Raw genomic sequence first — 17,135 nt, 5'->3', positions numbered from 1 at the left:
AGAATGACTAGAACAAGCTTAAATAAGGCCAATTTAATGAAGTTAGATACGGATGATATCCGATTTTATGATTACCCTGGAAAAATACACCCAAATGTTCGACGTAGCTACTAATGCAAAATGGCATAAAATGAGTCCTTTTAAATGTTTATCCGATTCACTATTCGGTCTGCTTGTCCAATCAATCGATAATAAAAAACCAGCCGATTGCCCATCACAAGTATCTTTCGTACACAGTAAATATTTAAAAAGTTATATTCAAGTATTCGGATTATTTTTGTGTTCATTAGTAATGTTATATCATTTGACATCATGCAACACATATTTTTTTTAAAAAGAAACAAATTTACTTAACAATGACGTATTATTTGATGAAATCTTAAAAGTTATATAATAAATATGAACTAAGCTTGTTTTGAATTTCAGGAAATAAAACAGAGGAAAAACTATTGCCCGGCAAACAGTGAGTACATAGTTAGGTTTGTCTATGTATTTCAATATCCCCTCGACGTTTTTGTTTATTATTGATATGTAATCTACCTCAATTGAGAACAAATCATACAATGTATAATAAAATCATTCATACCAATGTCAATCCATTTTAGTTTATACTCCGAATGGAGGCACGTATACGTTGCACCGCCCGTTCTCCGTCAATCATTACCTTCTTCCTTTAATTCGTCCGTCAGTCCGTTACCACTGTGTCTCAGCTGTAAATAAGTCTCCTAAAATCGAGTATCGATCAAGCGTCACGCACTTATTCGTCAGTTCAGCCTTATGCGGATTTTATATGAAACATTCGTGTCTTTATTTATCGGATTTAGAGTTATAGATACGTTTTCCAATATATTTAAATATTAGGCTTTCCACTCGCTATAGTCAATGTCGCTAAGAATCTGATCAATTATTGACCCTGCGATCCCGTTAACATCGCACATCAGTACTGATTCTGTAATTAATGTATCCAATACGTCACCAACAATCTTCGACGATGGCGGTGGGTTTAAATAATGTGATTTTAATTTGACTGAGTTGGTTATATCTTTTTTCGACCTCTTTTTGATATCTGAAAGCTTGCATATGAACACGTGAGTTTCCGCCTGCATCCTTTTTGTTTCTAATAGTACCAAATTTATACGTCAATCAACAGAGAGCGTCTTCAGTTAAACCCCGAGGTCTTCAATTATTTACGGCTTGCATCCGGAAAATGATCGGCAATTATGAAAAACATTATCTATTTTAACCAAGTAAAATAACTTGACTGAATTGAGTTCGCCGAATTAGACGAAATGAGTTTCCAATTCTCATTTTCAATTCGTGTCAATTGAAGAATTATTGCGTATTTTGCATTTTATTGTGCGTTTTGTTCTCATCGATTTTAAAAACAATTGCGTTTTCAATGATTTAAATTGCGTATTTCTGCAAATACGCACTTCGCATGTAACACTGTCGGATATTAATGCGACGTTGTTGCACTTATAGCTCAGCTCAACACAATTTGATTGTATTTAAAATTGCGTTTTTCCATATATCAATGTCGCCTTGTCTTTTGGACTGCTTCGTGTATCGCAATAAATATTTGCAGAATGAAATATACAATCTGTTTAACACGGAGTGTTTTATTGTTATAAAAACAATAAAATGAAATTTGACTTCGATGAACAATGTACACGTTTAATAGAAGGCTAATTTTCATTTTCTTGTATATGGGGCATTCGAAAAAGGCATGGTCAAACAACATGTAGTTTGCAATAAATTGCACTTTAAAATGTCTGAAACAAAGCAAACATATTCCGTCTTCATGCTGTTAATTCTTATGTTTGCCCAGATATGTATTTCATTCATGATGTGAACATCTAGAACGTGCTATTGCTTGTCGATGTCTTAATTGTGAAATAATTATCAAGGGTCCACAGTGATTTGATGTATTTGTAAGTGTCGCAATGCGAGGATGGATATACATTGTTTTGACATACTTGCGACACGCTGCTTGAAAGCATGGACAACAATATTTACATCTCAAACATCCTTAGAGACTCAAACATAGCCAAAACCAAACCTATGAAGCAAATATGTAACTCAATGTGCCCCTCTCCGCCTACCTATATCTTCCAGAGAATCCAGTATTCTTTGGCAATTAACAGAATGTGTTATGTTCTTAATAACTTTGAAACAGATTAGTATATGAACTTCAAGCTAAAATTTGGAAGAAGTTATTCAATATTTTTTGTAATAGTAGGGACTGGAAAACAATTAAGAGACCATAACATTAATTTTGTTTCCAAATTGCCGTCCTTGACAAACAAGTATGTTGTACACAATATAATAAGGGGAAGAGTGAAAACTAGAAACAGATTGATGGCAATATGTAAGTGTTGCATAATTTAAAACCGAAAGTATGTGCTTCATTGGTTCAAAAGTTACCTCCTTGATATTTAACGTTTTACTTTCATGTTTTAAAAAAATACATTGCTTAAATAAAATGGCATTTTGAACCTGTACAGAGTGCTAATTATGTATCCGCAGTTTAAAAAAAAAACAGTTTGTTTGTATTCAAACCTTCTTTTGTAAATGGAAAGTGAACTTTGCAATGCCATTTGTTTCCTCTTCTTACAACCTACGTTCAAAAAAAGTATGTCAAGTGATGTCAAATGCAGTATAAGCCGTATATTTTGATTTAATACATCACGCATTGTTTATCAATCGCAACTTTGTTTTTTATGATTCTTATATATTTCATTGAATGGTCAATGGTCTTTCGTGGCTGTTAATAGTTTTATTTGTAAACTGACATGTTTGTAAGTAAATGTATTAAAAATAGTATGGTATGAAGGGAAGACATAAATAATAAATAACAAAATAATATTTATTTAAATCTTTGTTTGCAATATTTAAACTAAAAGCTTGGCTGGGGCTTCCCCATTTATTACTTACCACGAGGTACAAATTGCATGAAACCATTATGCATTAAGCGTACCTTTTGAAATATCTCGTCTTATGTCTTCGATTGTTTTATTGTGACCAATTTTGTTTACTCGCCCTGAACTAATGTGAACAAAATATGAATGCTTAGGCGATATGTAATATACTTATGTAGTGGTGCAATTAAAGGACAAGTTATCCACATAGCTATTTTTCTAGAAACCATCTTACCTAATAAGTCATGGATAATGTACAAATAGTGCATTCACTCATTTACATTGCATTCCTTAGGTGAATACATTTTATATAAAGACAGCACACAACCATTTCGAGTCTCTTCTTATACTGTAAATTACGTCAGATGGGACATCCGGTAGTTTATTATGCAATTTGTAACAAAATGTATAGTGATCATTATTTAGTGTGTGTATCTGATTGATATAAATGTTAACATTTCCTTTTGATGTTAGTGATTTTCAACAGTTCTGTTCTAAACTTATATTTGGTATCCCGAGAACATCAAGTTGTATCTAGATTTTGGCGGCATGCAGGTTTAGTCATCTGTCTTGTGATTCCTACTACATATAATTTCAGACATGCAGATGGACTTCAACATCCAGTCGACGAGGATGATGGTATGTTTAAATTTGACATTCAGTTTTGACAAATTAAGCGTGAAGGTCAACTAATCGTCCGGTATATGCATATATATATAAACAATCATAACTTAAAATTCTTTCAAGAATTGTGCATATCACATATTGCAAAGCAACCAAAACTTTACAAATGTCTGATGTAAATTCATCGTTAAACTTTTAAGAAAACTCCTTTTGTTTATTTGTATATTCCTCCCGTCGGATGCTAAATGACATAAACTAACTATTAAGTATAACTAGCATGCTCTAAACATTGTTTTTGTCTGAAAGAATAACTTAACATTATGTCTTGAGATGGATGTAAATTTACTGAGATTTCTATATACTATTTTCGAATTTGTTAATTAAATACACCTATATAAATACTAAAGTTCTGATATATTATGGTTTAATAAATCATTGTATCAAAGACAGAACATTATTATGACAAAACGTTTTTGATCTTCTTCATGAATTATCTTCCCGTTTCAATCTGCAATTGATTACATCGAGGGTATTTATTGATTTCAGAGTAAGATCGTATTTCACGAGTGTCATAGAAAAACATGTTTTCACAATTTGTGAAGCCACGAGTGAAGATATTGTTTTTCCCTGAGCACATGTGAAAATATCACCTTTAAAAATACTTTTATAATCAATTGTAGCTTCTTCCCCTTTGTCAAACAAAAAGCCTCATTTCTTAACAAGTAAAGTTTGTCAAAAATAATAATTATATATCAAAAAGGTTTACATAGGTTTAAATAAAGATAGATTTGTAAATCAATATATCACACCTTTTATTAGAAAAATGGTTATCCTGTTTTATTACATTTTATTGAAGCTGTATGTTCAAATATATGCTTTCGTACAAAACATTACAGAAGAAAACAAATGATCGAACATAAATTCGATGTGATATAATCTATTTATATATTTTCAAATTGCATGACTTTGTTAAACGAGCCTCTCGGACAATCCACACAACAATTAACTGATAAACTGAAGTCCAGTCTTTAAGCGAATCAGACTGATCTTTGACAGATTTGGTGGTTGTAGAATATTGTCTTTACCCGTGAAATAAAATACGCTCTTACACTGAAATCATCAATATTTACTAGTTATAACCATTCATTTTAAAATACATGTTTTAAAACCCGGTTTGACCGCACCGTTCGAACCGTGTATGTCACAGACATCTTTTGCTACGTAATAAGACTTGTGGTCGCCAATAACAGAATGGTCCAACTTTGTCTAACATTATTTTTAAAAAAATGGTGCTCTACAGAACTGTCTTGGTCTGTTTGAAGATTAATCCGCATTAGTTTAATGGGCATATCGTTGTTTTATTATTATTATATGTCAGATGTATAAAAATAACACCAGAAAGCAATTTTAAATTGAAGAAAATTAAAGATGCACTGTTTCTCCCAAATAGGATTTAACACAATTAATAATATTGTTTTAAGGTTCCAAAAATCATGAATAAATGTCAGAAGAAAATAGTTATTATGAAGGATACCGAGTTTAATTTGAAAGAAATGAGTATAAAACACGGTATTTCTACCTTATGCGACTATAGTAGACAAAGTTAATCTTTTAGCATTCACCAATCATTTAATATTTTAGCGCTTTCCGCTATTAATTTTAAGTTTACAATCTTGTTATCAGCAGATAATATTTTCCATATATGCATTATTAAGTAAGTAGTTAAAGGTTTATTAGTCAAATTTATGTTTGTTATACATGTGTATAATATTGAATATTATATTGATTTTGAATAAGAGTGTCACTTTAATATACAGCATAAGACCATTACAACAGGCGACTGTAAAGCAAACGCTAGTTTCATCTCCACGGCGATCCTGCATTTTGTAACATAAATACTTGGTTTACACTGTATAGTATCCTCCTTATCATACATGATAATTCATATATCAAAATATTAAAAAACAAAAGTATATTACCGCCTCAATGCTTAATATCGGACTCTATACATATGTCGCTCTATATATATGCTGCGGCATTACTACATTCCAACTTTATCATATACTCGTTTGAAAATATTTTAAGGTACACGCATTTGTTTGTATCTAATAATTATACGTACTTCTCAGGAGTCCTGAAGTGTAAAAGGCACATACGTATTAAAACATTTATAAAGAAAGAAACTTAGTTATAAGTTTCTTTATTCACTTAATAGCGTTTACTTAGCCTTCAGAACTTACTATTTGTTTTTTACTGAACGATCACATCGACTTGAATGCTAACCCTAGGAAATTCATTTTAGCAACAGTTTCGAGATTCACACTGCCATTTTGCCAACGTTCATTTGCGACATTCGACTTCTTTTCTTGATACCTAAACTTTAGTTATGCTACTGTTTACTTGCATTCCCCTTTTTCGTGAATTTCAGCAAGATGGGCAGTATCATTTGTGCAAAGGAGTAGAAAAAGGGTGAAATTTTCACGATCGAAATGACGTTAACAACATTTATTTTAAATAGGCTGACAATTGATTTTTATATATGATTTTGACATTTTACCTCGTAAAGGATTCCATCTATGAATCTATAAATGAAAATATAATCATATCCGATTTTTTTTTCATCTTTACTTGATAGAGAGACAATTCTGATTGAATCTTAAACTGGAGCCCTATTTCTTTACTAAAATGAGATCATACAATTGTTGCCAAGCTCCTTTACATTCTGTTTCACCGACACTTCTCGATAACGACGAAAAAAGGTACATACAAATAGAAACATTGGCATTAGTATGAGACAAATATTATACATTATATACAATGTGGATCTCTCTCACATGCAAAGAGGAATATTATTTTTTAGACTTTTAAGTCCAAGTATGTTTTAGTAATCTAATTTTATTGAAGTGTTTTTATATCCAAATGACATTTTTGAACCTCTAGGAATATATACAATGCATTTATCGAATAAAAAACATGCACCAAAACCTTAAGAATGTTCTAAATTTAGTGCCCTCAATGTCACTACAAAATGTGGATATCACGTAACTTTCTTAATTCAGAAAACACTTTCTATTATATCATTTTGTATCTTAACATTTTTTAAGTTTAAATATGATTTAAAACAAAATAATCATACTTACAGTGTTATCTTTATAAAACGTTTCAATTGAAAGCTAAATTATATCAATTTTAAGCATAGGCAGGTTATATGACATTTGGTATTGACAGATTAAATCGACAAAGTTTTATTACATTTCATTCCAAAATGCTTGCATAACTTTTATTTTAGAAACAGGAGCTTAATTTTCTTTATATGAAATTTCTTTTGAAAATTAAGCAACTGTCCAATATTGTTTACAAAGCGCTATGCTCCGTACAATTATCCACCTTATTATAGGCATACAGTGAGTGAGGTGTCGATTTAGCAATACCGATGTTAGTCCCATACATTTCTATTTAATAAATCCTCGTGTGAGCCTCGGGGTTTTATCAAACAATATCTGAGACTCTATAATATTTATTTACGTACGTTTATTATTTAACCCTGAAAGAAACTGGCTTTTGACAGAGATTTGATACAATTTAATGATACGTTATGTTTGCCATTCTTGCAACGTTCGATTGCCAAAATGAAATCAGTGAACCATTTGCACAAACATAACTCGAGAATTTCTAAATTACATTGAACATATTACGGATTAATCATTATGCGAAGGTATACGTCAATATGTATTGTTTACGTTTCTGTTCCTAACAATTGTCAAAGTTTTTGTAATTATTATAAGAACATGTTAAGCTACGGAAAGAGTTAAATATAATGATAAAAATGAACCACATCTTGCCGCCGATAAAACCCTGTGTTTTAAAATATCACAATGAAATGTATATAGCTCTTGAAATTAAAGATACAACACATGCTGTGAATCCAATCCGGTTATAAAAGTGGATAACTCTTTGATATTTAAATTTCATGTTGAAATGACATGAAATAGATATACAGCTGTATTCGGTTATATACTTTACGGTGGTCTGAAAGTTCCTGATTACAATAACTTCTCAATAAACATGAAAATTAGAGAGATACATTCCCTTAAACACAATTTGAAAAATGGAAGATTATAAGTATCTTCGATAGCCGAGAGTGTAAGATAGGTTCATCCCAACCCGAGCGTATAGGGTGTTATACGAAAATGAGGTTTACTGAGTTTCCGCAAACAACCTGCGCTAGGGTTTGGATGAACCTTTCTTACACAAGCGGCTATGATATGCTTTTCTCACTCCTCATTTAACAAGTAAAAAAAAAAGTAAACATGATTTGTTCTGCTTTTCTTGGAAAAATAATGTGCGTATGGATATTTGATAATTCGTGGTTGTCATGGATATGCGCGCAATGATTCAGATTATGTAAACTGTCAAATCTTTATTTGAATACTTCTGAGGAGAGTGCAGCATTATTTCTTGAATGAAGCGTGAAAACATTTTGTATGGTGCCATTTGAAGCGAGAAAGAATTAATAAGGATTTTAAATATTGCCACAAGACAAGGTTTCCATAATGCTACAGACGACGGTTTTCAACGATCGAGGTAATGTTTGATGACACTAAAAAGGAGTTCCATACGGGTACTTGCTTTATTTATATTTGTCCGTGGGCAAGATAAAAAAAATCCAGCCTGGCCAAATTTTACCTATCTGAGATGGGATAAAACCCATTTTCATTGTCTTGTCTTTAATAATGATTTTAACTAATTGTTATATGAAAGTCTCTGTCGTATTTAAGCAAGACCTGATCAATATTTTGTCATTATTTATAAAACAGCCAAGTCCAACCATAGTTAATATTATTTATTGTTTAGCAATAACGCTATTTAATGAAGACCTCTGGGGAAATACATACACACAATTTAATACTAACTGCATGTTGTTTAGAGATCCATTATGTAAACTTAATTTTATGTATGTCTCGTATATCAAAAATATATATGTCGTATTCCAAAACTTTTTTACATTCGTAACACTAAAATTTGCATTTACCCCAATAAAAATAAAAGTTATTTTGAGGATAATCTAAATTTAGAGCGCACAACTTCATTACAAAATTTGTATACCACGTGACATTCTGAATACCTAAATTCTATGTTGCCTTTTATACAAATGATTTGCAAACCTTTCGGGATAAAATAGTATTCCCGATTATGCATCATAAAACACCTTTTTTCGATATTTTACTCTATGATATCACAATTTCAATCTTAAGAGGCTTTAATTACTAGATGAATTCTGGTAACTACTTATTTTCGGTATAGCTGTAAACATAATTATTCAAATTTAGACCTTAGAATTAAATGTTTTTCAGCTTTGCCTTACGAATTGAACTTCATTATTTTTTTCTTTTTCATAAAATTTATTCATATAAAACAAACATGAGGGTGGGGTGTATAGCGCCCCACCAAACATGCATCAAGAAAACACAATAACAAAACTAACTGAAACATATATGTAAGTACAAACTATGTTTTAGAAAAGATGAAAGATGAAAGACACATATTTACACTGATGTCACTGGAAAGTTCACAATGAGCTTTATATTTATTAATTGAAAAACGTTCTTATGTTTTACTAATAATTTAACACAGTAATATGAAGGGGAAGAATATATACATATGACGGACGAGTGGAATGATGGTTGTTTGAAATAATATGAATCTGGGTAAAAAATAAATCAAACAGTAATTTACAAGTATGTACAAAAAATCGATGAATATCATCAGCTCGCAGGAAGATGGCTGACGGTCCAAGCTGCCAGGTCTTTCTCGTACAACCATCTACCTGAAAGCAGAAAAACACACACACACACACAACAGCACACGAATAACCACGGTATAGAATGATTATATTATATTGAAGAAATGTCTATCGAATATACTGATTTGCATCTAAAATGGTAAAAAAATGTACTTTATCGCTTTCTATTAAACAGAAATTCGACCAATATGACTTAAATTTATCAATATGTAACCTTTTAAAATCTATCATTATTCTATGTTTTATTCTATTTAAAAACCTATGAATAAGATCATTTGAAACAACACTTTTACTTTTTTTTAACCTCGTTTCTGGAACACCAAATAATATGTCTTGATTCAAATAAAATTATTAGGAGAACATATTTCACATGTTCATCACATTTAATGTCAAAATAGTGAAACCATTTTTTACTAAATGAATAATTTCCATTTGTAACTAAATTAAATAAATACAAGCATGTTTTATTCATTGGTAGAACAAAACCACATTCTATAAAAAGATGATCAATTGTTTCAGGTTTTTACAGAAAGTACACTTAGTTGGAAGGGAACGATTAAACCTTGATAAGAATGAGTTAACATATATGACGTTGTGAACGAGTTTAAAACAAGTATTTCTGCATGTCGGATCGTTTGCTCTAGAAAAAAGGTTATGGAATGAGTTTTTAAAGTTGATATATGGACTATTTTTAACACATTTTGGTTCAATTTGTCGTGTAACAAAGGAAATGTATAATTGTTTTGCCGTTAAGGCAATTGTTTAAGCCATTAGGCAGAAAAGGATATCATTCTTTAAACTCTTTTAAATATGTGAGACAATTCTTATAAAAGGACGGGACAAACTCACTATGTGGAATTAAATTTAAAGCAAGTGAAAGTTTATAGCTACGCATCTGTATACCAATCCAATATGTTGTAAAATACTTCCAAGAAATATCGTCATCATTTAAATATCTACAAATATGGGACAATTAAAGTGCTTTAGTTTTTGACGATATACAAGGAACGTTTAAACCACCCTGACTTAAGGGAAAATATAGGGTTTTCCTTGAAATGGGTTCAAAAGTGCTGTTCCATATATATCTAAAACACATACGGCGAGAAGACCACAAGTTCAAAGTATTTCTAAAATTATTAAATAATTTACTCCAGATGTCATCATAAGTCAAATTATATCCAAACTTATACCCGAGTAATTTGCAATTCTCTACCCATGAAATTCCAAAGGGATGATCACTTATATTTTTCCATTTTCCTAAAAACATTCCTGAAGATTTATTGTGATTAATTTTGGATCCCGATATTCTTTGAAAGTTATGAACATGTTTAAAAAATAAGGTAACAGATCTATCATCGATTAAAACAGAAGTATTATCATCAGCATACAGCGACATTTTAACATGAAATTTACCGCATGGAGCTACAATGCCATGTATATCATTATCATTTTGCACTTTCTTAGCCAAAGGTTCTAAAGATAGAATATAAAGTAACGGAGAAAGTGAACATCCTTGACGAACTGAACGCTCTAAATGAAAAGGCTCTGAAATATGTCCATTAACAATAATTGAAGATGAGACATCGTTATACAAAACTTTAACCCACTTGATGAATTTTATATCAAATCCAAAGGATTCTAAAACTGAAAACATATATATGGCCATGATACTCTATCAAAGGCTTTTTCTTTATCTAAATTAATAAAGCAAGCAGTAATCTCTTTTTGTTCGATATAATCAATCAAATTTCTCATTAAATGCACATTATCGAAAATAGAGCGACCTTTAATCGAACATGTCTGGCTAATTTCAATTACACTAGGCAAGACATTGCTTAATCTGTTTGTAATAATTTTTGACAATAGTTTTCTATCTATATTCAATAAAGAAATAGGCCTATAATTTTTCATTACTGATGCCTTTTTTTATCTTTACATAATAATGTTATATACGACAACTTTTGAGATTCTGACATAAAACCAAGTTCGTAACATATGGTAAAAAGTTTCTCAAAAATTGGACCGAATATATCAATAATCTTGGAATAAAATAAGGACGTTAAACCATCGCTACCTGGTGTTTTGTTATAGTCCATTTGTTTGAGAGCGTTTTTGATTTCATAAATTGTGATTGGCTTTGTCAAATCATCATTATCATCCGTAGAAATCTTAGGAAGATCATTTAAAAACATATCGTTTAAAGAGCTATCAACATTTTCAGCTGTGTACAAAGTTTTATAAAAACTCCTAAAGGAGTCCAATATTTCTAAAGATGATTTCTTCACTTTATTATTATCATATATTTCATATACAATTCTATCTTTACCTTTAGAAAACTCAACATCATGAAAAAAGTCGAAATATTTTCATTCTGGTTAATTAAATTAGCTTTACTACGAATAAAGGCACCCTTTTCCGTCTCTTTATAAAGCTCATTTATTTTAGATTTAATACAAATCTTCTCCGCAACAGAAGGTGCGTCTTGATAAAATCAACACATTCAATTGACACTAAACTTTAAACATCTTTAGCTATATGCCATGGAAACAAGCTATTATAATATCACACCAATACAGACATTTATCTATTATGCACTCTATTTCCGTACTTGATATGCATGCATGCAAGAAACTTTTAACAAATCAATCAACTGACGATCATGGTAAATCATGTTACATTGGATAATTGAATATAATAATGTTCTTATTTTTTGCCCGAATCCTCTTCGATTTTGTTCAAATCTTTAGGCCATTGTAATAGAGATTAAATATAGCTGTTAATCTTTTACGATAAGCGAATGAAAAACAGTTTCTTCTTCTTAAGCCAGGCCTCCTTAAAATTCCAGAAAATATAATAAATCACCACAGTGTCAAACTTTATGTCTCACTAATGAAAGCAAAAGTTTCGCAATCTTGTGAATTCGTCATCACAGCAGGTTAAGTTCGGAATACAAAAACTGCTGTAATGCGATTTAAAAAAAATCAAATCCAGTGATGTCCTAGTAAAGCATATCTTTTTAAACAAAGTTCTGGGCAGCGGAGGTATCCAGGCATTTGGCGCTAGGCGCTGCGGTGTGTAACCAAGGGTAATTTTCCATACCAGATAAAAACACTCAATTTATTCACGGATATGTATGTTATGTATTTTAGTTTGATAGTGCGACTGTATTTTTTCAGAGCTTCCGGAAATTGTGGAGAATTCAATGTATGTCCCTACTGGAGACATATCTCGAAAGGTCAATAATTCAGACACAGATGCCTTGTATGCACAACCAAATAAAAGTAAGGCTTCCGGTTCAGAAGATGCGGAATTGTACGCAGGAGTGAATAAAGTAGCCAAGAAGAAGGGTAAGTCGAAACGGTGTATGACATTTTAACTCCCTATAGTATGACAATGCATGTATAGCAGTATATATTAAGTGTTTGAAGATGAACTATGATTTATGGTGCACAGAAACATATGTCTTCTTAACTAGCGTAATTCTGTCGAGTAGCGGCTGTCATCAGACTGCCATTGTTTGATGATAAATAAATATTTGCATGATGTTATTTTAGCTGCTGGGAAAAAGCATAAGAAGTCGACGTATGAAAACAAAGCATTTGAAAATTCAACGTACGAAAACCACGAGCTTCAAGAAACGAAGGTTAATGTAGTTTATGTGCAATCATTACCCTATAAATAATTAAATTTGCATGATGCCCTTACTAAGGCTTTCGGATTATCTTTTAAAAAGAAGTGTTAAATCGCAAAATATAATGTCTAACGTAATTCCTAGTTCCACAAAGCCCGGAAAAAGCAGTGCATAATTGTACGTTACGTTCGTTTATTTAATTACGATTTGAAATTAGCGTACAGTTCCAAGTATAATGTTTAGGCTAGTTCTCAATCCTTTTGAACCTTACCTGGTGGTTCTTTTGGAACACTTATTTTATATAAAAACTAAAATGGATATCCACATTTTAGTATATTTATTCAAAGATACCATCATGTTACTTGAAAAATGATAGCTTATGGTCACTTACAGATAATGTATAGATACTTGGTACAATTTACCCAGAGATATATTACTATCAAGTTCCAAAATAAATAAACATAACTCGGCACTTGTTTGATGCTAATGAAACACTTTGTTCACGTCATAACATGCAAAGGAGTCTCCCCTTGTACATGATAAAGATAGGGGAGACATCAGTTCACCAAATTTGAACGAAACAGAACTAGAAAACCTGCTTATGGATTCGAATTAAATTAATAATCGAGATCAATTGTTTTCAACGTATTAAGATTTCTACACACAATCCAGTATGAACCAATCTTTTCCTCAGACACGCTCAGTACATTCTTTCTAATTAATTGATTTTTTTTTTAAAAATGTAACAACCAACAACTGATTAAATTATGGTTACAGGGCCAATATGCTCATACCTTTTTATGTCTGAGTTTAAGTCTCAGAATATATGAATATACCGAAAATATTTAGTACAAATATGTTTTTGATACAAAAGATGTATACAGTTTTGTAAAACAAGATATTTGAAACTGATACAGTAATTTCAGCCTTATTACTGTTTTATTACAATTTTACAGTGAATTAAAATTAAAATAGGGAAAGCCGACTCAAAATATGTTTTTACATTTAGAAACAGGTAAACAAGGATGGACTCATCTACGCAGACTTAAGTTTTCCTAAGCTACCAAAAGGACAAAAACCTTTAATACACGGCCTTGATGACATAACAGTGTATGCAGACGTTGATTTATCACGAAAGGCTGATCCATTGCCTGACAGTGACGACCACGGATCCGGGGGAAAGAAGAAGAAATGAACGCAATTGAGTGGACTACAGTCTAGTTAAGGATAAATCTTGTTGTTGAATATTACGGACTGTATATTGTTCAATAAGTATTCTTAAATGAAACGGATTGAAAACCATTTAGTAACTGCAATTCGTCAAAAAAAACAATAAGAAACTTCTCAGTATGCATTGCAATCTTAAGAATAACAAGCAATGTATTTTAAAATTTTTAGACTTTTTTTACTATCACAAATAGTTTGCAGTTATATAGTACTTCTCAGTATGCATTGCAATCTTAAGAATAACAAGCAATGTATTTTAAAATTTTTAGACTTTTTTTACTATCACAAATAGTTTGCAGTTATATAGTTAAAAGTTGACTTGTCAATGAAATGAAAACACTTCTTGAACTGAGATTTGAAATATGGCTTTTCATTAATAATTGCTATTTAATATAAAAAACCTAGTTTTACAGCACTTACATTGGTTTGTATCAATACAAGGGCGGGACATGCTTTACTCTTTACTTTCATATATTCATATGTCACTTAATGTATCCATAAACAAATATTTCTGCTTAAATGAGTATATGAGATAATATTAAGTAGATGATTAAAATCTTATTTTGTTATTATTAATAATTAGATATTTATGTTAACAAATGACTGTTTATTGTTTAAACGTCATTTTTATACAGTAAGCATATCAATAGTTATATCGGTGGTACAATTCTATGTTTTTGAGTCATTCAATAGTTTAGAGCATATGCATCAGCATAACATGTAGGTTATTTGCACGTGAGCTACATCCAACAATTATAACGGGAGCTATGGCTCCTTTTCTATTTAATTTTTGCAAAAATACGGTGTCTTGACAATAACTCAAGAATGTGCAAACGCATTGAAATATATATTTTGAACACATTAGTAGTATACAATACAGGTCAACTTTGAAATAGTGTCGAACCTCTTACGTTTAACAGAGTAACGTCCCCTTTTCAACTTTTACTGACAAAAAAAACAGGTCGTGCTAGACTTTGCTTACAACCAACTAATGTCTGATATAGCTATGACCTTTTTGCAAAGAAGCAGTATACCATTCCTAAGTCCAGGCGACCTTTTGGGGATATTCGTCATTCCTGCGACATTAATAGTTGAATGTGTATCAAGCAGAATACGTTTAGTTATCTTGGTACGAGTCTTTATATATTACATTTCACACTGATTATTTTAGATATATTTTATATCCATTATATGTAGTTATACTAAATGGTATGTGTTTCTTGCAATTGATATGAAGCGTTTTATTTTATGACCTGGATTTTTTTTTATTTCTTTGTTGTTTGACTAGTTTAAAGCAAACTGTTTTAAAACTTAGTAAAATACTGCCTCATACTGTTAATACTGTTGTGCTTATATTTTTAAATACAAATATAACAGAAACATAACTTGCAATCATATGTTGACTCGGCATCATCATGATTAAAATAATTTGTAAACTTTTATTCAAAAATATTTTTTTATAAATAATTTGATATCGATTTGTTTAGTATTTATTTTGTCTGTGATTTTCTCTTGTGGTGTGTCTTGTTGTATGTGTTTATGGATAATTAAAAATTTGTGCCTTAAGTAAAATTTCAACTGCTGGTTTCTTTGTTGTTGTTTCAATTACTTTATTAAATTAACGCTCTGTTGAATACTTTGAATACAGTCTCAAATTTGGCTATGAAATGTTATATAGTTTTAATAAGTGAAAACGTTTATAACCACCATCTATGATTAATAATTGTAATTTCGGCGTTTTTTTATACGTTTATAATCGAACGAGGCTATGCACTCTACCGTTCTCTCCTCTAACGCCTCACGTTTAATTTTGATGAATGATTTACGATATAAGATGTAATCAAATCAGCAATAAATGTTTTGGAAATTGATTTGGCCCAATCCCGCTAATGTTTTATGTGGATTTAAGAGGGATATGCTATTTGTTCAATTTTAAAAATATAAAGTGTGATACTCGGTATTCAGCATCTATCAGCAAGGTAAATTATTCTTATTAGACTTACGATGTGTATAGGAAATGTCTTAGAAATATTCTTGTCTGAAATCAGTAATAACGAAAAGTACGGCTAAGAAAGTGTCTTGCATAGCTGGTCAAAGTAAAACAAACTTGATAATTTTACAACGCATCCAGTAAAGAAAAGAATGGAAAATCCGAACTGTCGGTCCAGTCTTCTCAGTCTGTGTCGAACGATGTTAGAATGCTGAAGATGATGAAAAGAATACATCATGCTGTTATTAAGCAAGACCAAAAGTTGAGGGCGGTAGCTAGTCAGCTTGACAAAATTGAAAAGCAAAATTAGGAATATGACCAATATTAATACGAAGAGTGTGATAATCCTGAAATACCGGGTGACTCTGGCTGGGTTGATGCTTCTTGTAGCAATGACTATGATCAAGGTGATCGTGAAGATTATCCGAAAGCAAACGAAAATGTGCCAGAAAATAACAGTCGGTTTGCAACAATGACAAAACGCTACAAGGCAGTCGACCATACAGATTCTGGTATTGAAAAAAACATTGGCCGAAAATGTAACCGATCTGATTTTCAATGGCATTATTGATTACGGGAAATATGCAGATCTTACAAAAAATTAAAGTATTGCACGACAAAATACCTGTGCATGACTTGTGGTGGTTAAAACCAACACATTGGTGTGGGATGCCATATCGCCTTTGGAAAAATCAAATGACAAACAATTACAGGATACCCAAGTGTCGGTGGTTACGTTCGCTATGCTTTGACGAAAACAATTGACAAAACACTTGGTATGAAAATGGAGCTCGTAAAATATCTAGTGGATGAATTTTAGAAAAGTAATTGACTCTTGCAATGACTCTGTAGCGTCTCTGGGGCATGCAAATAGACAAACAAACTTTTTCAGTAAAGATTTGTTGAAACTTGAACTAAAGGGTGATAATAAACATTTGTGCA

At 31.2% G+C, this 17,135-nt stretch overlaps 1 protein-coding gene across 3 annotated transcripts in view; it reads left to right on the top strand.

The window, feature by feature from the left end:
- Nucleotides 1-15,786, top strand: part of LOC128234052 (neural cell adhesion molecule 1-like) — a 77,156-nt gene extending 61,370 nt beyond the window's left edge. For all 3 annotated transcript variants that reach the window (XM_052948012.1, XM_052948013.1, XM_052948011.1), the window contains 5 exons: nt 427-463; nt 3,517-3,557; nt 12,522-12,692; nt 12,900-12,988; nt 13,986-15,786. In XM_052948012.1, the coding sequence (XP_052803972.1) occupies nt 427-463; nt 3,517-3,557; nt 12,522-12,692; nt 12,900-12,988; nt 13,986-14,171 (524 nt within the window). In that variant the 3' untranslated portion in view covers nt 14,172-15,786. The remainder of the gene's footprint in view (nt 1-426; nt 464-3,516; nt 3,558-12,521; nt 12,693-12,899; nt 12,989-13,985) is intronic.
- Nucleotides 15,787-17,135: the final 1,349 nt, after the last annotated feature.

Source organism: Mya arenaria, chromosome 5 (genome assembly GCF_026914265.1).
Source record: "Mya arenaria isolate MELC-2E11 chromosome 5, ASM2691426v1".
In the NCBI taxonomy this organism is placed as follows: domain Eukaryota; kingdom Metazoa; phylum Mollusca; class Bivalvia; order Myida; family Myidae; genus Mya; species Mya arenaria.
Note: the sequence above shows the minus strand (reverse complement) of the source record. Positions and strands in the feature narration are given on the sequence as shown.